Consider the following 24,415-nt stretch of genomic DNA (forward strand, 5'->3'; position numbering starts at 1 on the left):
TATAAAGGTTAAACTACTTTTAAATACTGTGTCAGAATGTAAGTTCATGAAACACAAGACAGTGTCGACTGGGAATCGTGTCAAAGGAAGAATGTGGACGTTGAACCGCCAACCAAATTATTGATGGTTTTTAGTGATTTAAGGCTAAGTTTACATGTGGATCAAAGACCAAATTGCGTAAAAATCCATTTGGTTTCCCAAATATCCTGATACGTGTGGACGAGGCCGTAGAGCGTGTTGACTCAAGGGGAGTCACTGAACATAAAACACTTTCCACCAATTTAAATTTTTGTTTGTAAGAGATGTTATAACGATGTATCATATTCCTTGTTGCAAGAATCCAAATAATCTGTCACGCAACATCTTCTATATGTCATAAAACACCCGTACTTCTTCATATTCCACATGATGAAGTACGGGCGGGTTGACTACTTTTCGCGAAGCGCTGCAAGAAGTGTAATTTCTCTGCCAGAACCTCCACATCTGCGTCTCACAGGAGTCATCAGGTTCTGCCTCAATAAATAAGACTTTGTTTCTGTTAATTACTGTGGTTTATTAACAAAAGGAGAGTTCAGACATGCCCTGCTACAGGTCACTGTACAATTCTGACTGTGTTTGCAGCTCTCATAATAGCTCCAGCAGTGACTCATTCCTTCTTCACGTTTGCACTTGCAAACAATCACGAGTCGAACAAGCGTGTGTTTGTCGGAGTTGATACACACGCACACACACACGCATGCGCGCCCCCACACAAAGGTTCATACAAAACAGTGTATGGGAGATGCAGATAAACAGCTGTGATTTACTTCGCTTTTCCATCTCTGCAAACACCAAAGTGCCAGATTGCAGCAGGCTTACTCACATCCCTCCTGTTTCCTCCGCTCAGAATCTGCTGGGAGGGCGCGCTGCCTGGTACGCCGAGGCACGGCGCAGGTCAGCGGCGAGCAAGGCCCCGCTGGCAGGACGCCAGAGACGATGGAATAAACAACCGTGATTTACTCCTGCCCTGTTTGGCGGCTCTGAACGGGGCGGAGACGTCAGTCGCCGTGGCCTCCTCTCCTCCGAGAGAGCGACCCAGGCCAGAATGTCCCAGAGGTTGAGTGGGGGGAGGGGAGAAAAGCAAAAAAAAAAGGGGGGAAGCAGCTGGGAGTGTGAGAGCACACAAATGGATTAACAATAGGAAATCCCACACTTGCACAGAAAAAAAAAAAAAAAATGGCACACCACAGTATCACATCCTCTTGCTCTTATCGGGCCCACATCTGTTTCCTGGGGCTCTCCTCGGCTGACCAAACGCCGTGAGGCGGAGCGGGAGGAACACGGCTGCTGCTGCTGCTATTCATGAATGCTCATCTTCTCACAACCCCCGCCCCCCACTCCCACACCCTCGACTCATTTATCTCTCATCACCCCTCACAACTGTAAACACTTCGAGGATGTTCGTCCTGGATAGGGCCTTCGGTAACAATAGGAGGGACCGCCGTCGACATGCCAGCACGGCCGTCGAGCGGATGCAGGATCCCGACGCTACGAGTGAACTCCTTTTGTCGTTCAAAATTCAACCAGTAGAACAGAAAGGACATTTTTCCCCATTTTTAAACTCAGTTGAGAACTTTTCAAACCTGCGTTCAATTCCGCACACTGTGACAACTGACCTGAGGTAAGCAATCTGGAGTAAGGCAGGATTCACCTGTTGAGTACTTATCTTTTCTATTTTTCTCATCGCCTCTTCGTCCACTGGTTCCTCTTCAACGTACAAATGCAAGGATTCTAATAGTTTGAAGTAGATTTGATGTTAAACTGCACCAAATGTCCAGGTAAAATCCATCTTATGACTTTTAAGGTGTTACATAATTTGGCAGTATTACCTGCTCTTAGGTCAGAGCTTTTTTCCTGTTGAGCCTCGTGGATTATGTAACTGCTTCCTACTTGCTCCGATGATTTTTTTATTTTGTTTTAAACAGACTTGTCCATTGACGTCCTTTTTCTTAAATCAATGTTACACCTAAAGGGAGAATTCCACATTTGGTATAAACGTCAAAGAGTCGGTCTTGGAGTCAGACACAAAAACATCAAAGTGGTGTATATGAATGCTGTCTTAAGAAACTTTAGATAAAATAGTCAAAGGTGTGTGTTTCCCCCCCCCCAAAAAACTTTATTGTTGTAATAATAAAAAAGCAGGATAAGTCTAAAGATAAAGTTCCTCTCTAGAATCTTGCAACAATATGTTTTTCGGGGTGTAGTCACATGAGGGAATTCCTCTGGTCCGCTCAGTGGGTAAGCAGTCATAGGGGCGCCGTGGTAGAGATGGCATCAAAACAGTAAGAAAAAAATATTTCTACTCGACATTTTCAATATTCCATAGCTGTTCGTGAATGTGTACATGATATTATTGGTGTAGAGTAATATATATTATCACATAACAATATATATATTGTTATTGTAATATATATTATCACATAACACTGTATCTGTCTGCAGAAGATACAAGGTTGTCCTCTTGTTTGGTCTGGACAAAAATCTGACATCTTTTTTGTTTGGTGTGGTTTGCTTTTGCATTGTTCTTTCTTTGAAAGCAAATTATAATTTGCAAACAAAGCCATGCCGTTGGATTGAAATGATGGAGGCGGGAGAGAGCAATTGCGTTACCACACATCTTTGAAGAGCAGAAGTAAGGCCTCCTGCACAACCAACAGGAATGGTAAGTCAACAACAAAAGACTTCTCTTTCCCAGTCACCATCGGAGCGCGGCAGACGTAACATCTTTCCGTTTTGGGGGAGCAAAACAACGCAAAAAGGGTAAAAAAAAACTTGCAGATTTCAATTGATCGGTTTTGATCAGACAGGTCCAACTGACTGATGAACTAGCGCAGATTTCTCTGCAGATGCGAATCGGGAGGAATTTGGGAGGCTGTGCATTCAGACCCCAGCAGGTGAAGTGATGGTAATTTAAGTGTAGCCATTTAATTTAACTTATTATAAGTTATTGGGGCCACAGTCAGTGGTTTGTGTCACTACGGAGAAAATGTTAGATGGGTTTATCTGCTCTACGTGTGATGGGATCTGGATTCACGGTACAACTAGGAGAATATGAACTAAACTGCATACAATAGCCCCATGTTAATATGATTATAATTTGACGGGTAAAAATAGTACATGACCCTTTTTTTTTTATGTTGTCGGTCGAAATGATGGATAACAAAAAAAAGTCTAGCGCGACCTCTGATGTACACACTATGACTCTAAGGTCCGTTTGCCCATTTTGCTTACCAAGGAATGTACACACAGTCCTCCATCCACCAACACTATTAAAATATAACACAGATCAGAGTGCAGCTGAGCTTCACCAAAGTGGTGAGTGGGCAGATTAATAAGGTAAGATGGCATCTCAGTGGTGACCACAACACACGTGCATCACAGTCATACACCCACTCACGCATGCAATAATGCAACCCAGGCAAGAGGGATTTATACGAAACAGAGCTCAAAGGATGAAGGAGACGACCTTACAGGAAGAGACCAGTCACCAGCTGCTGACAGAACAACCTATCCATCAGGGCACCACATTAAACACCAGGGCAGCTTGTTAACCCGTGACTCAAATTCATTTCTGTGATTTAAAGCTAGTCATGCTACCACAACAGCAGACTTCACAATATTAGTAGTTCAGCTATTAGCTTTCGTTCAGCCAGAGAAGCTACACAAGAGGAATACTAGGGGATATTAGGGCCATTGTAGATATATATATATATATATATATATATAAAATGAGTACATTTCTGCCAAAATAAAAACAGAAATTTTGATATTAGTCTCAAGAACACGTGGAAATTTGTGAGTTTGAAAAGTCAAAATTTGCGGACCCCAGCCCCCCAACTCAAATTTAGAGATTAATCTCACAAAATTTCCAGAAAGAAAAATCTTCAGAATTTCCTGTTTTCATAAGTTGCAAATTTTAAACTTTTGGAAATGTGGAGTTTCAAAAAATCCAAATTTGGATTTTTGGAAGATGATTGCCATCATCCTCCATCATCACTTTGGAGGATGACGGCACGCCATGTTTTTTTTAATGATATCACATGAACGAACTTATACAAGTGATTTTAATTGTGCTTATTTACTGGAAACACTTTAATTGTGAAATTGTGTTTTTTATCGAGATTGATGGAACACTGAGTAAGTTTTGCACACATTTGTAATGGAAACGCAGCTACAGTTTCAGGTTCGAAACATTTAACTTTAACAGAAAGTATATCTAAGGGTACAAATACTTTTTCCTCAACACTGCATATATGGAAGAAATTCATATCTGGTCATTTCAGGAAGAGCTCAGGACGTATCACTCCCACACAATTTCTTTTAACAACGCTTTTTGTCTCATTGTATACATTTTTGGAAAGTTAACGTTTACCTCGAGCGAAACAAAGGGAAACAGTAAGTGAGAGTGAGCAAAGGGCAATAATTTGTTCCATTGTGCTCGGAGCGTTTTAAACACCGAAGCAGAGCGTGGCTGCATGTGATGGAGCATCGTGTTTTTGCGCCCAGCATGGATGCACCGCAGGATGTAAATGAGACCTTGATTGCATTAGTAACCATTTTCCTCCTCCGATGCGCGGCACATACAGATGTTAAGGATCTGCGAACCACACACTGCCCCCCTCCACCTCCTACCCCTCTTTGAACCTGGCCTGCAGGGGTTAAGCGCAGCAAAACAGTGCAGCTGTAAGTGATTTGCCTCTCCACCCACCTCCTCCTCCTCAAGATCTGCATTGCTTCATCTTCCCATCCCACACAATAGCATCGCTTGCCTCCAGCTGACCCGCGCTGCTAGGCCGCTGCCCCCTTCTGTTGCCATAAGCCAGCTGGTTTCCTCTGCGTGTGCGCATTGGTAAGTGTGGAGATATTCCGATTCAACCCAACAAAGGCAAAAAAGAAATAAATAAAAGGGGCTTTGCTGCTGGTGGGCTTCCCTTCGCTTCTCAAAACCTCACACACAAACAAACCTGCTCCAGTGGGAAAAAAAAGGTGTGAAAGAGGTTATGAATGAAAAGCGAGGCAGCGATACTGAACAAAATGTCTGAGTCATTTCAAACTCATCATAATCCCTCCTCTCATCCTGAGTATCCCCCCCGGAGACAATCCATCATCCCTGTAATTTATGTAATACTTCTGAATGGAGAAGCTAATAAGGCTACGTTCACACCATGCTCAATTCAGATTTTTTGCTGACATATCTTTTTATTTTTTTCGTTCATACTACCGAACCATGCGACTGCAATCAAACTTCTGTGTGACCCTGCACATGCAGAAGAAGAACGTAGACGTCACAGAGCCGCGCGCCGTTTACGTGAGTAATAATGGATGCTGCCGCTTATGGTTGATGGAACTTGCAAAATTCAAGAGAACTTTCTCAATTTTGTAAATATGTTTTCAGGTGGTTTTTGGTTTTTCACAAAAAAAAAAAACCAAAAAATGGGGAGATGGAAACACATTAGCCGAATAATTTCTGACGCTGCAAACGTTCCACTGGCGGGTCTATGCCTTATCAGAGGCACGCAACTTATTTTGGACTCCAAACCTCCAGCGTGGAAGGGAAAACTCTCTCCATTTTTCTGTATTACGTTGCATCAACATCTGCCAAAATTAAGTTGGTTTTTTTGTGTAGCCCGGTTCATTCGCTCCAAACCAGTAAAACAAAAACAATCAATCAAGTAATAGCCCTAGTGGGAGAAATGGCTCATGGTCTTTCACCACAGACAAAAGTTAAATCCTACAACCGCTTAAATCCGACATCCACTCTATTTTTGTTCACATTTCGTGAAGAGGGAAGTTAAGCTCATATTTTTGTGTCATGTCCTTCAGAGGTTCCTGCAGCGCCACCACAGGTGAGGAGGTAAGCAGGTTTTTCAGAGGGTTTGGTTTGTTTGACAGTGCAGGGAGAAAGTGAACTGCACCGGCTGAAAATGTAACGAATGTTGCAAATTTGTTCTCGAACTAAATTTCAACATTTGTTACAGTTTCAGTTACAAAACTGCAGAACATTTAGAAACTTTAGAAAACCACTAGTAAACCTGCAGTCTGAGGGAAAAGCACTCTATTGGGAACACAATCAGATCTCTGATATATGAAGATTGGTCGAGGTCTTCATGTGTGGGCTAACCCTAACCCTCTTATCACCACAGGCAAACGACTAAAAAAGCTAAACGTTTTCCAAAGGCTCTCATCCGAAGACAACAACTTTTAAAAGAAGAAATCAAAAAACTCCACATGGTTTTTATTCGTTCACTCTGTGGTTGAAACGGGGAAAGAATTAAAGGATGTACGATAACATTTGCAAGCTTCTGTTTTCATCCACAGGTCTAACAAGATCCCTGTTAGAACCCGATAGCTCTGGCTGATTTCTGCACAGCGAGATATCTCTTAAAGACTTCTTATCTCTTAGTTTTTATGGCTCTGGCTCACCCACTTTTCCTCCTCCCTCTATGACCCCCTTAAAAAAAACGCCTTCGCCTTCATCCCTTTTCTTCTCTCGGCTACAAAGTGAAGCTAACTGCCCCAATAAGTCCATCCTTAAGCAATCTAAGCAAAACTGGGGCCCGTCTCAGAAGTACCATCAAGAGGCCGCCTTGCATATGCTTTTCTGAGCGCTCCCCTTCTTCCCCCCCCATTCCTCTGCTCTCTCCCCATCTGTCTGCGGAGGCATCTCAGTGCCGCCGAGCCGAGTGAAGATCAATGGCCGGCTCCTGCCAGTTCGAGCCAGGAGACTTTTCGCCGTAATCTGTGCCACATCGACGCTATAACCCACAAAACAGACAGGTTCTCTGCAGGTCGGAAAAGCGTTCCTTTTTGCTTTATTTGTTTTGAACCCCTCCACCCCGAACGGCTGCTGCTTTTTTTCTTTTTTTTATGGCAGTTACCGCCTCATTCGGAGGAGCAAATGATTCATTCCTGTGGCTTTAATGTTATTCAATAAAGTACCTCCACAACTGGATGTCAACTCCTAAGATGTTGGGGCCCTTGAGCTATAGATCATTTACAGAGGGAAAGAAAAAAAACCACTATTCCTTTTCTCCACAGGAGCGTTAGCAGACTGGCAAATTGAACATGAGACGGCAGCAAGAGCTGTCACTTTTCACCACAGGAACGAGAAGAAGCGGCTCGGTCAACGCTGCTGCATACATAAAGGCCTGCCAGAAGCCACTTCAGACCAAGAACTGGATTCCAATACGCAATTCAAACAAGCAACGGGTATAATATGACAATTACACACTTGTAGCAGTCTTCTTTGCCAAAAGCCCTCGCCGCTAATGACAGGAGATGGCAGTTAATCGCGTTCTTGTGCGGGGAAATAGCGGTGGAAAGGCGCTGTAACCTGACAGCACAAGTATCTTTCTGCGAACCCGTTGGGCGTGGTTCAGGACAGTTCGGCGTAAAGCGTGCGACAAAGAAGAGTCTGCCGGTAAAGACGGGGTCGTCGTCATGCGGTACCACAGTGGTTAAAGGGTCAAACACGGGGGAGAGGTTTCCGTCTTTGTGTCACATTCACTCAGGATCAGTTTCTCGCCAGCTCCACGTTGTTGGAAACGTTTGAGAAGAGTGATTGTTTTTAGCTGAAAAATCCAGGGTTTCTACACGAGTTCTAGAAGTGGGACATTTTCCACATCAGGACAAGTATGGGCAAAAAATGCAGTCTTTTTTTTTATTTTTTTATTCCAGATTCAATATCCCAGTGTCTAAGCAAATCAATCAATAAGGGCAATTTTGTTTACAGATACACCATAATCCATTTTATTTATGGATTTGGTTGTGTGTTTTTTAATTTGTTTTATTTACTGTTTTTGGTCATGGTGTTTTATTTTGGATATTTGAAGTACTTCTGAGTTTCAGTGTTGTGTGCGTGTGTTGTTATTTTAAAAAATAAATTTAAAGTTTATTGGTCTTTGAGATTGCCAAGTTGCATAATATGCCATTATTAATATATTACTTAAAAATGGTCTCCAAACAACATAGTGTTTATCGCAATAGTTCTTGGAAAAATTATATTCCAGTAAAATTTGTTATTGTGACAGGCTTACCAACGTCCATATAACTACAGTTTTAAAGTCCCTACAATGGCTCCCTGTAACTCTGAATAAATATTAAAATACTTTTTTTTAAATCTTATAAATCACCAAACAGTTTAGCAAAAAACAAAAGACATGTTGTTGTATCAAACGTCCAGACCTCTCAGGTCTTCTGGATCTGGTCTGCTCTCCATCCCCAGAACCAGAACCAAACACAGAGAAGCTTCCTTGCACCACAAATCTGGAACAAACTTCCAAAAAACAGCCGAAACACGGAGTTCCTTTACATCGAGGCTAAAAGCTTGCCTGTTTAGAGTTGCCTTTGATTAGTAGTAAATGGAGTATTGAACAACATATTTGATGTGTATTTGCTTGATGATTGTGACGATAGTTTATAACAAAATGTAACGTTTGTTTGCTTCATAATTGATTTCTGTCTGATTTTATGGCATAAAGCACTTTGAACTGCCTTGTTGTTGAAATGTGCTACACAAATAAACTTGACTTGACCATCTTCTTTTGCTTGTGGTTTTGCAGATTCCCTACTTAAATCTCGACCGCAGTAAAAATATCTGCCATAAATTCATGTGAGATCCTTGAAATTCATACTGTACAAAAGCCAAAATTATGCAAATGAAAATTCTGGAAAAACTGACCCACCACGGGAACGTAGGGGCCCCCAGAATCTGCAGCATTCTGCCATCTCCGAATGGATCTCAATGTCCACCTCCACGTCCTTAAATAGCTGAGGAAGCCATCGTTGGTCAGGGCGATGCTCGTATCTGCTACACGCATCTCGTCCATATGGAAGCCAGACAAACACATGTTTGTGAGCGCATCCAGTTCACAGGATCAGCTGTCCTCTGTGACCAACATCTGCTAGCCTGGCGGCGCCCCAGGCTGACAAATTTAGCGTGCAAATGCAGGCATGCAAGCACACACACACACACACACACACATACAGGTATATAAGGTATAGCCTGCCTTTTTCGCCAAACAGGCCCGACGGTGGTTTAGCTGGACTACCCTTTCCCAAGTAGCTAGAGCAATGGGAGGTGGCTTAAAACACTGCAAAAAATCTGAAAAAAATTTAGCTCACTTTAGGTTTCAGATAGCAGCTACACAGCCTTTCTTTCAGCAGCCTGACAACATGGTGGCTTGTATGGACATCAGCAAATGTGGTTTATGAGAACAAAACAAAGTATTGTGAGAACTTTAAAGGGACAACTACGTCATATTTAAAAACCTGCTGATTAGCATAAATACACAACCTGACAGCACAAAGCATTAACAGAACATATTTTATTAGGTAAATATGACCAAATAATTCAATTATTTTTCTTTAAAAAATAAAAGTAAGCCTCAAATTGAAATTACCAAAAGAAAAACAATCTAATTTAAGTGCCTCAACAAAACGTACACAAAAGTAAAATAAGGGCTTTAGGGTGCAGACTGTTGCCAAATATTCTGAATATAAATAAATAAGTACAAGAATGTTAAATTAAAATTCTGCCACCTTTTCGAATAATTTTTATGCTGGACAACAGAAAAATGCCTCACCATTAGAAAAACGCTTTTCTGCCTATCAACACAAATACATTTAAACAGCCTCTAAGTCACGGGACTTTACAGATAATATTGTTCGATAGGCAACAAAAAAAATGTTTTAGTAGCATGAACAAAATGGAACACTTTTGAACAAATGATTACTTCACATAAAATCTAGAGCCTTTTCTTTTGTGCCTGCCTCATAGCAGTTATTCCACGGTTTCTCACAAAGTCCCTGATATTTTGTGCTGTTCTTTGAGCCAGCACAGGACCTTCCACCAACTTGCAGTGTTTGCACTCATTTTTAGTGGCAAGTTTTCCTTTACCTATGTGAGCTTTAAAATGCCTCATAACAGCAGAAACCTCAGCACTTGACCATGGTTTTTTTGGTTGTCTTCTGGGTGCAGCAGAGGAGGTCTCTGAAGGGAAAAAAGTAAAGAGAAAAATGATTAAAACAGTTTATTAAAACAAAAAATGAAAAACATTCAAGATGGCTGCTGGCCAAGCATGTTTGTAAGTTTCTCTACTAATCAACTAACTGAGAAAGTGGACAAAAATTTGGAATACAATGCTTCAAAAATGTGAAATTACTGGAAATTGGGTGGAGAAGAAGGACAATGAGAAATGTCCAAGCAGAAACAAAAGCAATCTCCCAAATGGAGGCATGTGGACAAAAAACAAGTTGTTTCAGTTTAGTTTTATTTCATGCTTGTGCTCAATAAAGAGCTTATTTATTGTTGAACTCCGTGTCTTCCTGTCTTTGGTATGGCTCAAAGAGCCGGTCGTAACACTCTTCACTAGGTTGGCACATGTCTCAAGCAAATGGCATATAGTTTGAGGTCATCTAGACTGCATGGCCTTTAAGCATGAACTAGTTAATATGGTCAGCGCAGTAGAATTATGCTTTAACTAAATGTAGCTAGGATCAAAACACAGACTCATAAGGAAACTTGACTTGCCTTCAACAGGAGGGACAGTTTCCTCTGCTGTCGATGACACTGCTCCCACTAAGACAAACAACAAAAGTTTAAAAAACAAAAAACAGATAGACAAAAAGTTATAGCATCTTTGGATTCAAGTAACATACACAAATCATCCATATTCTTGCTTTGCTCAGGTTCCACAGGCTCCACAGGTTCCTCAGGTTCCACAGGTTCCACAGGTTCCTCAGGTTCCACAGATTCCACGGTTTCCACGGGTTCCTCAGGTTCCACAGAATCGCAGTCATCCAAATCACTTAAATCTTCCTTTTCTTCATCCTCACTTAGTTCTATTTCATCTGAAAGGCATTATTAGAATACAAATGAGTGCCATACATAAAATTATATCTAAGCATTACCAAAATGAGGCTTAAAACACATTTTGTATTTATTAGTATTTTCTAACAGAGAATCCCTACTGTAATATTTTCCAATAATAATCATTTATTTAAATCCACCAGTTTTATGAATGTTGATTATGTCAGACAAGTCCTACTAATGGAAATAAGATCACAAAAGAAATTCAGCAATAACCTTCGATTTCGATGTCATCAAGGGATTTTCCTTGCAGGGTAGATACGTGTCCTTTCTCCATGGACAAAAGAAGCTTAGAAATCTTTGCCAGTTGTGTTGTTGGCACAGGTAAGCGATAAAATTCCCTGTGGACACGAATATCATGTCCCAGGAAGTCAGCCACCTGGTCAATTTCATTATTTTTGAGGTTGAGGACTTGTGACAATGTGGCAACATGCTTCCTGAGTTGCGTGGACCTGAGGAACTCGGGATGCTTCGCCCCACATTGGCTTCCATAAACACGCAAACAGTCTTGGCCCCTGTAGTGACTTTGAGATCTTGGTCGGGCAAAAAGAAAGATGTTTGTGGAGCAAACACCACATTGCTCTCTTTTGCTGACCAGCAGAGTCAGAGCATCCACCACATCTGGAGAAAGGAGAACCGCAACTTTTCGACCTCTTTTTCCAATTATTTCAACACGGCTGAAGTAGCTACAGAGCCTTTTTTCAACCTTGGACAATCCAGCAGCAACATCTTCATGGAGCTTGGAGTCATCTCTCTGCTGGAAACCTCTGAGACGCATCTTTGAGACTTCTCCAGCTCGTCTTCGATTGAACACAATGACCTGTGCAAGAGTAACTTTTGCAAGTTCTGCATAATTCTGGGGGCTGACCTCTTCTTTCAAGTTAGAAAATGCATTTTCTCCAGATTTCTTAAGGTACCTATGAAGACTCTGAACATCTTCTGTGAATGGTAAGGTTAATGGCTTATTATATTTGGCATGACTCAGAGTGTTCAAGGCAGTATGTGACACTAACTCAGACCACTTGGATGTATACAGCTTTTTGAAAGTGTCTGTTGACTTAATCAGTTCTTCATCTTCTGCCATGAGCGCTCGGCAATGGATAATGTCACTGATTTTCTGTAGTGTATGTCCCAGTTTTAGTGCAAGACTTGGTGTTTGGTATGAATGCTTTTCTTCATCAAAACCGCAGACAATCTTTACTGCCTGGACAACTCTTTGGAAGTTAGCAGGTTTCACAGCTTCCTCCAAGTTATGTATAGAGAATTCAGACCGTAGACATATTAACAGACGTCCAATTTCACGGAGCTTCTGTCGGATGTACTCATACTTAGTAGGGTCTTGTCCATGTCTGTTGTAGAGAGACTGGGCAAACTGAATAATGGTCAGGTCATTTCTCACAACTGTGGCTACATCATCCTGCTTCATGGGACCGAGGAGCTTCCAAACCCCACTTGAAATCTCTTGACAGAATGCAGACTCTTGAGCCATAGCAAAACCCAGTACTTTGGTTCTTCCATGTCCTTGGTTCAAATCTTCATTTTGTGGCTTACAGGGGCATCTTTGCACATGTCTCCATAGTTCCTTTCGAATGTACATACCTTGGCAGTACATACAATGTATAAATGTTCCAGTCTTTGCTTTTGGCTTTCTCTTAACTTTCAACGATCCTTTCCCACTTTGTAAAACCTCACAGTTATGTTTGAAGTTCCCCTTGTTTCTCATTTTTTCTAGAAGAACATTGCGCTCTTTTGAGTCTTCCGGAAGGGAAAAGGCATAAGCAATTTCAGCATGTGTCTTGTGGGTTTTTAAATGGCGTGAAATTTTGCTCTGTGGCCTACCACATACAAAGCAATAGTTCTTAGCACTCAAAATATGCTGTGAGGATTCCTGTTTGTGAAGCTCCTTTTGACTTTTTGGTTTATTGTTTGAGTCTTTGGTAGACTTGGCTGGGCTGAATGTTTCGAATGTGCCATCACCCATATCATCTGTGTGAAAAGGAGGCCAGTAATTTGATGTGCAAGGTTCAACCACAGAACTTGAGTCTGGCAAGAATGAAGTGAGATCGGGTATTGTTGGGTTTCCTTGAAGTTGTCCAACTTTAGACTTGATGGGCTGAAGAGGGATGCTAACATCTGAGTCTTCATCAGCTTCTGCAGATTCTGAATTTGGTATGTAGTCAATATCAGATGCATGGTCATCATCTGACATTTCACATTCTTTGGAAGGTGATGTGTTGTTATCTGATGAGGAGTCAGCTATGGAATACTTAAACAGTTCTTTTGCCTGAAATTGGGAGTGGGAAGTGGGAAATATAATTTATGTTATAATGGAGACTTAGAAGGCAAAGCTAAAAAAACGTATGTGGATATTCACCTGAGATCCATCATCCTTTATAATTTGTTTAAGGCAGGATGAATGCCAGACTTTTGAACAACCTGTGAAAAAATTTAAATGTAAAAAACCACAGAAGACAAGCAAAATCCAAAATCTCAAATAAACCATTACACCTTACGTTTAGATCAGATGGAATAGTTAAATATAGATTAACAATTTTTTTTTTTCAAATGTGCAAAATTGAACATTCTGGATAAAATTTTTATGTTCTGTTTTAAATAAAGATCACGGTTAAAGGCTTTAAGGTACTTTGAAAACTTCCACTGCTTTGAAAGTCACCATGATGACATAAATTGCATTGTATTGAAAACTATGTACTCAATTCTGAAACTGTAATTTGTTCATGGTCAACAGTTCAACAAAGACATACATCCTATTAAAATTAATTAATTCACAGTACAAATTAACTAAATATCTTACCTTTGCACTGGTAGCCAACCCACTTGAATGAAGAACAAGGTCCAAAACACTGAGTACACTTCTCCAAAGAGGATACTGTTGTGCACATCAAGTGATGTTTTTGACACTACAAAGAACAAATTAAACATATATTTAAAAATACACACACATATACATATATATACAGTCATATGAAAAAGTTTGGGCAGCCCTATTAAACTTACTTATTTTTATATCTAAATATTTGGGTGTTTGCAACAGCTATTTCAGTTTGATATATCTGATGGACATAAGTAATATTTCAGTACTGAATTGAGGTTTATTGTACTAACAGAAAATGTGAAGTATGCATTAAAACAGAATTTGACAGGTGCAGAAATATGGGCACTTCAACAGAAAAGTGGCATTAATATTTAGCAGATCCTCCTTTTGCAAAAATAACAGCCTCTAGTCACTTCCTGTAGCTTTTAATGAGTTCCTGGATCAAGGTATTTTTGACCATTCTTCTTTGCAAAACAATTCCAGTTCAGTTAAGTTTGATGGTCGCCAAGCATTTACAGCCTGCTTCAAATCATCCCACAGATGTTCAATGATATTCAGGTCTGGGGATTGGGATGGCCATTCCAGAACATTGTAATTGTTCCTCTGCATGAATGCCCGAGTAGATTTGGAGCGGTGTTTTGGATCATTGTCTTGCTGAAATATCCCAGCACAACTTCAACTTCGTAACTGATTCTTGAACATTATTCTCAAGAATCTGTTGATATTGAGTGAAATCCATGCAACCCTCAACTTTAACGAGATCCCCAGTGCTGACATTGGCCACACAGCCCCAAAGCATGATGAAACCTCCACCACATTTTACAGTGGGTAGCAAGTGTTTTTCTTGAAACGCTGTATTTTTTTGCTGCCATGCATAACGCCATTTTTTATGACTAAACAACTCAATCTTTGTTTCTTTTTTTTATTTTATCTTTATTGATTCTCAAGAAAGTATCACTTACATGAACTTAGGTCTCTACATCACAGGATTAACTTCAACATTTGTAATAAGGTAGACATGTAGACCATTGCATAATAACAGTCAAAACAAAAATGCAACTTCACTTCCCTGAGAAAGATTATAAAGCAAGGAATAAAGAGAGTGTGAAAGAAGAAACCAAAAATAGAGAAAGGAATCAAGTTAGAAATGTAAAGAGCAAACCAGAAAAAAAAGAAATACATAAACGAAAGACATAGTATAAAATAATTATGAAGTATGGCTGTCATAGGAGATTTAATCAAGTTTGGTCTCTAAAAATGAAATCAGATCTCTACCCAAATCTGCCACCACTGACAGAATTGTTCAGTCCTGTGACTGTTGATTCTTTTCCATTTTATACATGTTAAATGTTATGTCGATCCAGTCGTCGAAAGTTGGTTTGTCTTGTGATAACCATTTTCTTGTAATGTTTTTCTTACTTGCTATTAATAAAATAGTCATTAAATATTTATTTCTTTTTGAAGAAATTATGTAAAATACATAAGCTTGATCTCAAAAGGAATGTTCTGCTTGAAAATATCTTGTAAGGCACTATTTATCTCTTTCCAGTAATCTTTTATGATTGGGTAGTCCCAGAAGACATGATAATGGTTTGCGTTTTGACTCGGTCATCCGTCTCCTTAATTTTTTGGTGTATGTTGATGAGTTCTGACTTAATGTCATCAAGCTGTTGTTTCATATCTTTTCGGAAATCCCGTAACTCCCCCAGGATTTGCGCTAGTGCAGTTGAGTCAGTGGAAAGCTTATTAGCATTAGCTTCGCCGAGGTGCTGATGTGTTGGTGAGCTACCTGCCGTCTTTCTTTCTTTTGCCAATTCTTTATTCGTGGTTTTCTTATTCCCGTCCCTTTTCCCCATTCTAGACCCCCTTATAGATTCCATTTTACTCATTTTTTGTTATATTTGGCAATTAATGGCGGTCAAATTAAGATTTACTGGAGGTGCAGTCAGCTCAAGCTGCCATCTCGGAAGTTGACGTCACCGGAACCCCTCAATCTTTGTTTCATCAGTCCACAGGACCTTGTTCCAAAATGAAACCGGCTTGTCCAAATGTGCTTTTGCATACCTCAAGCGACTGTTTGTGGCATGCTTGCAGAAAAGGCTTCTGTCGCATCACTCTCCCATACAGCTTCTCCTTGTGCAAAGTGCGCTGAATTGTTGAACAATGCACAGTGACACCATCTGCAGCAAGATGATGCTGCAGGTCTTTGGAGGTGGTCTGTGGGTTGTCTTTGATTGTTCTCACCATTCTTCTTCTCTGCCTCTCTGATATTTTTCTTGGCCTGCCACTTCTGGGCTTAACAAGAATTGTCCCTGTGGTTTTCCATTTCCTTACTATGTTCCTCACAGTGGAAACTGACAGTTTAAATCTCTGAGACAACTTTTTGTATCCTTCCCCTAAACAACTATGTTGAACAATCTTTGTATTCAGATCATTTGAGAGTTGTTTTGAGGTGCCCATGATACCACTCTTCAGAGGAGACTCAAATAGGAGAACAACTTGCAACTGGCCACCTTAAATACATTTTCTCATGATTGGATACACTTGTCTATGAAGTTCAAAGCTTAATGAGGTTACCAAACCAATTTTGTGTTTCAGTAAGTCAGTGAAAAGTAGTTGGGAGTTTTCAAATCAATAAAATGATAAGGGTACCCACATTTTTGCACCTGTCAAATTCTGTTTTAATGCATATTGCACATTTTCTGTTAGTACAATAAACCTCAATTCAATACTGGAATATTACTGTTTCCATCAGTTATTAGATATATCAAACTGAAGTAGCTGTTGCAAAACCCCAAATATTTAGAAATAAAATAATTAAGATTAATAGGGGTGCCCAAACGTTTTCACAGACAGACAGACATATTTTATTATTTATATTTATTAGCTCAGATGGAGTAGCTTTTCAATGAATAAGCAATTTCCCCTTTGGGATCATACTATATTGGATAATAAATGAGACAAATAATTACAGAGGGTTCCAGTCATAAAAAACAACTTTTTCTGCAAACTTTTAAATAGTTGAATTAAAAATATTGTGTGGTAAAGATGTAGATAAATACAAAAGACAAAATTTATATATATATATATATATATATATATATATATATATATATATATATTTTAACTTTGACAACATTTAAAACATTTTTCTAAGATTATATTCTGTGCCACCAAGTCAACATTTATCAGAAGTCAAACCAATATTCTCAACCTCACAAGAACCAAAACATATGTTTTTATCTATTCAATAAAGCAAGGTCCCCATATATGAAATGGTTGATTACTTCACAGAGATATCTTCACTTAAATGATTGTGCTATGAGAGCCAACAACCATGGAAGGAAACTAGTTTTAAATCCAGCCAAAATGTTCGGTAAATTAAAAATGAAATCCAACTTCTGTACCTGTTCTGTGTTGCCAGCTGAAGAAGTTGTATGAGGACAGTCAGGACTTTGGGACATTTCTTCCTCCAATTCCTGTGAAAAAGAAGAAAAATTGATTTTTTTCACCCCAGAGAAATTCTGTAATGCAGCAGAGAAAATAGTCCGATTGTGACTCAAGTGTTTTGAATCCTGGAAACAACCTAAAGGATGAACGGTAAACACATTGACTGACAGCAAACTTTAACAAATATTCAAAATACTACAATTTCACCAGCACTGACCAAATTGAAGTCTGATTCTGTTGTGAAATTAAAAAAAATGTTACCGAAAATGTATGCATCTACTTTAACCTTTAAGAAATTAAAATATTTACTCTCCCAATATATTCTGTAATACCAAGTCAACATTTTTCAGAGGTCAAACCAATATTCACAAAGTCACAAGAACCAAAACATATGTTTTTATCAGTTCAATAGCGCAAGGTCCCCATATACAATATGGTCCTCCTGTATCACATTGGGACAGATGACCATGAAACACACACATACACACGCTGAACTTACAAACTGAAAACCATGACATGAGACTGTCCTTACAAACCAATGTCCAGATAAACCACATGGCATTCAGGTCCACACACAGACACACTGAAGTTGAACAGGTTGGCTGACTGACATCATTTAGCTGCACCTTAAACATAAAATACCTCTGAATTGATGGGGAGTGAATCCAGGACAGGGTCTATCTCATTTGGGACACTCGTTGTCATCTGATCCTGATCATTTTCAGCTCTGATCTGAAACAGAAAATAAATACAAGTCAACACCATACTGCCCTTGATTACTTCACAGAGATATCTCCACTTAAATGATTGTTCTATGAGAGAAAACACCCATGAAAGGAAACTAGTTTTAAATCCAGCCAAAATGTTTGGTAATTTCAAAATGAAAACCCAACTTCTGTACCTGTTCTGTGTTGCCAGCTGAAGAAGTTGTACAAGGACAGTCAGGACTTTGGGACATTTCTTCCTCCAATTCCTGTGAAAAAGAAGAAAATTTGATTTTTTTTCTCCCCAGAAATTCTGTGACGCAGCAGAGAAAATAGTCCGATTGTGACTCAAGTGTTTTAAATCCTGGAAACACCTTAAAAGATGAACGTTATACACATTGAATGACAGCAAACTTTAACAAATATTCAAAATACTCCAATTTCACCAGCATTGACAAGATTGAAGTCTGATTCTGTTGTGAAATTAAAAGAAATTTTAGCAAAAATCTATGCATCTACTTTAACCTTTAAGAAATTAAAATATTTGCTCTCCCAATATATTCTGTAATACCAAGTCAACATTTATCAGAGGTCAAATTAATATTCACAAGGTCACAAGAACCAAAACATATGTTTTTATCAGTTCAATAGCGCAAGGTCCCCATATACAATATGGTCCTCCTGTATCACATTGGTGCCGGTGACCATGAAACACACACATACACACGCTGAACTTACAAACTGAAAACCATGACATGAGACTGTCCTTACAAACCAATGTCCAGATAAACCACATGGCATTCAGGTCCACACACAGACACACTGAAGTTGAACAGGTTGGCTGACTGACATCATTTAGCTGCACCTTAAACATAAAATACCTCTGAATTGATGGGGAGTGAATCCAGGACAGGGTCTATCTCATTTGGGACACTCGTTGTCATCTGATCCTGATCATTTTCAGCTCTGATCTGAAACAGAAAATAAATACAAGTCAACACCATACTGCCCTTGATTACTTCACAGAGATATCTCCACTTAAATGATTGTTCTATGAGAGAAAACACCCATGAAAGGAAACTAGTTTTAAATCCAGCCAAAATGTTTGGTAATTTCAAAATGAAAACCCAACTTCTGTACCTGTTCTGTGTTGCCAGCTGAAGAAGTTGTACAAGGACAGTCAGGACTTTGGGACATTTCTTCCTCCAATTCCTGTGAAAAAGAAGAAAATTTGATTTTTTTTCTCCCCAGAAATTCTGTGACGCAGCAGAGAAAATAGTCCGATTGTGACTCAAGTGTTTTAAATCCTGGAAACACCTTAAAAGATGAACGTTATACACATTGAATGACAGCAAACTTTAACAAATATTCAAAATACTCCAATTTCACCAGCATTGACAAGATTGAAGTCTGATTCTGTTGTGAAATTAAAAGAAATTTTAGCAAAAATCTATGCATCTACTTTAACCTTTAAGAAATTAAAATATTTGCTCTCCCAATATATTCTGTAATACCAAGTCAACATTTATCAGAGGTCAAATTAATATTCACAAGGTCACAAGAACCAAAACATATGTTTTTATCAGTTCAATAGCGCAAGGTCCCCATATACAATATGGTCCTCCTGTATCACATTGGGACAGATGACCATGAAACACACACATACACACGCTGAACTTACAAACTGAAAACCATGACATGAGACTGTCCTTACAAACCAATGTCCAGATAAACCACATGGCATTCAGGTCCACACACAGACACACTGAAGTTGAACAGGTTGGCTGACTGACATCATTTAGCTGCACCTTAAATATAAAATACCTCTGAATTGATGGGGAGTGAATCCAGGACAGGGTCTATCTCATTTGGGACACTGGTTGTCATCTGATCCTGATCATTTTCAGCTCTGATCTGAAACAGAAAATAAATACAAGTCAACACCATACTGCCCTTGATTACTTCACAGAGATATCTCCACTTAAATGATTGTTCTATGAGAGAAAACACCCATGAAAGGAAACTAGTTTTAAATCCAGCCAAAATGTTTGGTAATTTCAAAATGAAAACCCAACTTCTGTACCTGTTCTGTGTTGCCAGCTGAAGAAGTTGTACAAGGACAGTCAGGACTTTGGGTCATTTCTTTCTCCAATTCCTGTGAAAAAGAAGATTGATTTTTTTCTCCACAGAAATTCTGTGATGCAGCAGAGAAAATAGTCCGATTGTAACTCAAGTGTTTTAAATCCTGGAAACACCTTAAAAGATGAAGGTTATACACATTGAATGAAAGCAAACTTTAACAAATATTCAAAATACTCCAATTTCACCAGCATTGACAAGATTGAAGTCTGATTCTGTTGTGAAATTAAAAGAAATTTTAGCAAAAATCTATGCATCTACTTTAACCTTTAAGAAATTAAAATATTTACTCTCCCAATATATTCTGTAATGCCAAGTCAACATTTATCAGAGGTCAAACCAATATTCACAAGGTCACAAGAACCAAAACATATGTTTTTATCAATTCAATAACGCAAGGTCCCCATATACAATATGGTCCTCCTGTATCACATTGGGGCAGGTGACCATGAAACACACACATACACACGCTGAACTTACAAACTGAAAACCATGACATGAGACTGTCCTTACAAACCAATGTCCAGATAAACCACATGGCATTCAGGTCCACACACAGACACACTGAAGTTGAACAGGTTGGCTGACTGACATCATTTAGCTGCACCTTAAATATAAAATACCTCTGAATTGATGGGGAGTGAATCCAGGACAGGGTCTGTCTCATTTGGGACACTGGTTGTCATCTGATCCTGATCATTTTCAGCTCTGATCTGAAACAGAAAATAAATACAAGTCAACACCATACTGCCCTTGACTACTTCACAGAGATATTTTCACTTAAATGATTGTTCTATGAGAACCATCACCCATGGAAGGAAACTAGTTTTAAATCCAGCCAAAATGTTTGGTAAATTCAAAATGAAAACCCAACTTCTGTACCTGTTCTGTGTTGCCAGCCGTAGAAGTTGAATGAGTGCAGTCAGGACTTTGGGACATTTCTTTCTCCAATTCCTGTGAAAAAGAAGAAAGATTGATTGTTTTATCCCCACAGAAGATTTTCTGATGTAGCAGAGAAAATAATTTGGTGGTTAACCCAAGTGTTTTGAATTCTGGAAACAGTCTGCAAGACGAATGCTAAGAAACAAGTTGACTATTATAATTTCACCAGCACTGACCAAATTGAAGTCTGATTCTGTTTGATTAAAATCACCAAAAATAAAAATATTTTCTATAACCTTTAAGAAATTAAAATTTTTACTCTCCCAATATATTCTGTGATGCCAAGTCAACATTTATCAGAGGTCAAACCAATATTCACAACCTTGATGGGGAGTGAATCCAGGACTGGATCTGTCTCGTTTTTGACACTGGTTATCATCTGATCCGGGTCATTTTCAGCTCTGATCTGAAACAGAAAATAAATACAAGTCAACACCATACTGCCCTAGATTAATTCACAGAGATACCCTCACTTATATTCAGATTTTGTCTTAAAACTTTAAATAATATCATTTTCCCACACCTTTATTTGGTCTTTGCTTGATACCGGTCCATAGTATGAAACCAACTGTGATGTGGATGGCACCTCAACATCTTGTCCAGTTGAAGACATCCCACTGGAGTTCTGTTGAATTTGAATATATATCAAATTCATTGTAGATGTAACAATGTTTTGAGAGTACGTAAAACACTACTGTAAATACTACTATACTGTAATTATTTATTATACATTTGTGGGCAACTGGTTAATTTGCCCAGTAATGTCTTGTATAGTCAGCCATCTAGTGTTGTGAAAAGAATGGTAAAACAAAGGAGGTTCAGGTTGTAAATCATCATTATTAGTGCATTTCTTAAATGAACATTGTCTTAAGATTCATACATTTTTATTTTTTTAGTACCTTGAGTCGCCATGGCCAGTCTGAGTCCCCATAATTGTACGTAATCTCTTCTCCCTGATTGATATCTCGAGTTGCAAATAAACACAAATGTGGTTTCTGTTGGACGGTCAGATACTTCATTTTGGCATTTGGGCTGATATTGTCATCGTTTATAAGCCTTCCAAGGGAGCAATCTTCTTTTGCTGCATCAACACTGCAAATACATAACATTTAATTTTAAATATTAAAATATTCATTTATATATATATGCCATTTAGTTCTAATTAGACTTCTGATACAAACATACTAACCACCAGAGTTTTCCATTAAAATAGAATTCAAACAAGAATACTTTAAGGTTGTCATGGTAAACTCTCTGTCTCCTCTCACATTCCTCTTTACTGATCAGTTCACCTCGATATTCACACAGAAAGTCTCCTTTCTGAAAAGAGGTTGTGGCAAAGATACCACGACCTAAAGAAGAAAGCAAAAATAATAGTAGAAAGAGTAAACAGTATAAAGGCTTGATTGTATTTAAACCACTCCAAAGAAATCCCCATACCTTTAAAGGCATTGATGTACGTGACGTCAAGCCCCACTTTGTCCGTTTTGGTATCAATATAATATTTGGCATCTTCCTTCGGATTTATGCGTCTTCGCCTCTGCATGTTTTACTGACATGTATGAAAAGTTATAACAGTCAAAGAAGGAATTACAAGCTTCTTTGTAATTCCTACAAATGTTAAAGCTAAAAATTTAATTATAAATATGGAAACATGTTATGCATGCAAGACACACAGCTCAGATAAAACACCAACACTATAATTTATTTAATCACTGATTTAAAAAAGTGCTTTACCATCTACAAATAGTTCAGTGTTCAATATATTGTTGTTCAGCCAATAGTACAGCCTTACAAGAACATTTGAGCCATACTTTAAGGAAAAAGGGTAGTTTGTTGCACAAATGAATTTTATTAGAGAAGTCCAATTTATCTTTAATTAAACAGTTTTAATCAGTCTTCCAGGGACAGTCTCCTCCAACTTTTAGATGCATCTCTGCTTCAACACACCTAAGTCAAATAATGTGGTCAGAAATCTGGAGAATTTGGCTGCATATGAGGAGGTTATTCAGCTAATTGATTCAGGTACAAATACACATTTAAAAATTGAAGGACACCGATATTTGCCTAAATTTGAGGACTCTTGATTTACACTTTCAGCATTTAAGTCATGAAAGTGATTACAGTACACAGCTTTAAAGCCATTGATGCACCAGCCCTATTGCAGCCAATTATTAAAACCTTCAACCATTGGTGCTTTTCCAAAAGATAAACAAGTTTCACAGAAACCTGTGGGTTTGCTTCTTATTAATCTCCTGCTTGAAATCAAGCTTAACGAGCTTAACAAGCATCACTACGGTGCAATTAGCTAACATAAAGCAAGCAGTTCGCCAATATTGTTAAATATAATGATGAAAACCTTACAGTTCATCACCCAACTTTTATCACCAAAAGCTAGGTAGTAGGTACCACACAGGTACCACCTACCCCAAATATTGTCAACTTGTCAAACACCTGTTTCTAGCTAGGAGGCTAGCTCTAGCTAGGAAGCTAGCTCTCCTAGCCCAGCTAGTCTCTTACTTTAAAACACTCGAAATAAAAACTATACTGCTTCAGGTAAGTCTTTTCAGTCATAAAAGCATACATATTTAAGCTACTTGATGCAAATATCTAAAATAAGTTGCTTAGCTTTAATGTTACCTAAATTAAAATCTAAAATATTTCATTTTGCTCAAAAACCTTTCTTGCATCTGCAGTTATTTACTTGTAAATAACTTCATCTAGGCAAAAATTATTTTAATTTACCATTAATGCTTACCTGTGCACAGTTATTCCACCAACACGTCCATATTGAGGGCTGCGGCTTCAAATGAGGATTTAATTTTTAAAAACCTTGCGTCTGGGATGGTTTGGTAATAAGACACACCCACAGTTTTTTTCCAGCCAATCAGATGATGACCGGCTAAAAGCGCGCGTAGTGTATAAAAATGTGTGTAAAACTGCAATTCATACACTGACATCAGGTGGCGCTGTGTTATACACTGGAATACACAAAACTCAGGTTACAGGTATAAAAGGACAATTAAAGAAAGTGAGATATCACGCTGTTTATTCAATGAAAAGTACAAATACATGGTCCAAATCATGCAAACACTGGCATAGTTCCTATAAAACTTTAGATTTATGAGAAAAAGTGTTGTTTAGATACTCAAAATTTAAAATACACTCCATGATTTATGCGGACATTGGCACTGTCCGTGTATTACCCCTAGGTCCGCGTAACGTAAGTACGTATTCAGGTCAAAAGGCAGGCTAAACCATATATACCAACACACACACACACACACACACACACACACACACACACACACACTATAACATATTAAAAAATAATACATAAAAAGCAGCATCTAATGGCCAGACGCCCAGTGAAACTAAAACATTTTGGAATAAGGATGCATTTCTGTAATTGCATATAAAACTAAAGTGGCAGGA

The 24,415-nt window shown here is 38.8% G+C and overlaps 1 protein-coding gene across 2 annotated transcripts; it reads right to left on the reverse strand.

Moving 5' to 3' along the window:
• Positions 1-9,561: 9,561 nt before the first annotated feature.
• Positions 9,562-23,845, reverse strand: LOC114136384 (histone-lysine N-methyltransferase mes-4-like). 2 transcript variants are annotated; one of them, XM_028004250.1, is made up of 17 exons: positions 22,421-23,845; positions 22,170-22,332; positions 21,880-22,072; positions 21,504-21,605; positions 21,303-21,386; positions 20,921-20,992; positions 20,662-20,751; positions 19,983-20,054; positions 19,724-19,813; positions 19,040-19,111; positions 18,781-18,870; positions 18,097-18,168; positions 17,838-17,927; positions 17,153-17,224; positions 13,725-13,830; positions 10,571-10,618; positions 9,562-10,030 (listed from the first exon to the last, which is right to left on the reverse strand). In XM_028004250.1, exons 1-17 carry the CDS (start codon positions 22,524-22,526, stop codon positions 9,786-9,788), a joined length of 1,767 nt encoding a protein of 588 aa, XP_027860051.1. In that variant the 5' UTR covers positions 22,527-23,845; the 3' UTR covers positions 9,562-9,785. The 2 variants fall into 2 exon arrangements, with proteins under 2 accessions (XP_027860051.1, XP_027860050.1); XM_028004249.1 differs by lacking the exons at positions 19,724-19,813; positions 19,983-20,054; positions 20,662-20,751; ... (4 more) ...; positions 22,170-22,332; positions 22,421-23,845 and adding exons at positions 10,699-10,890; positions 11,126-13,193; positions 13,284-13,345 and having other exon boundaries at positions 18,781-19,100.
• Between the last annotated feature and the right edge of the window lie 570 nt (positions 23,846-24,415).

This window comes from Xiphophorus couchianus, chromosome 21 (assembly GCF_001444195.1).
Source record: "Xiphophorus couchianus chromosome 21, X_couchianus-1.0, whole genome shotgun sequence".
NCBI lineage: Eukaryota > Metazoa > Chordata > Actinopteri > Cyprinodontiformes > Poeciliidae > Xiphophorus > Xiphophorus couchianus.

Excerpts from the sequence above, each read along its gene's own strand:
- LOC114136384 (XM_028004249.1), bottom strand. The coding sequence starts at position 18,903 with ATGGTGTTGACTTGTATTTATTTTCTGTTTCAGATCAGAGCTGAAAAT. Across the intron at positions 13,346-13,724 it reads GGTTGGCTACCAGTGCAAAG|GTTGTTCAAAAGTCTGGCAT; the intron begins GTAAGATATTTA and ends ATTTTTTCACAG. Across the intron at positions 10,619-10,698 it reads CAAGAATATGGATGATTTGT|TGGGAGCAGTGTCATCGACA; the intron begins GTATGTTACTTG and ends TGTTTGTCTTAG.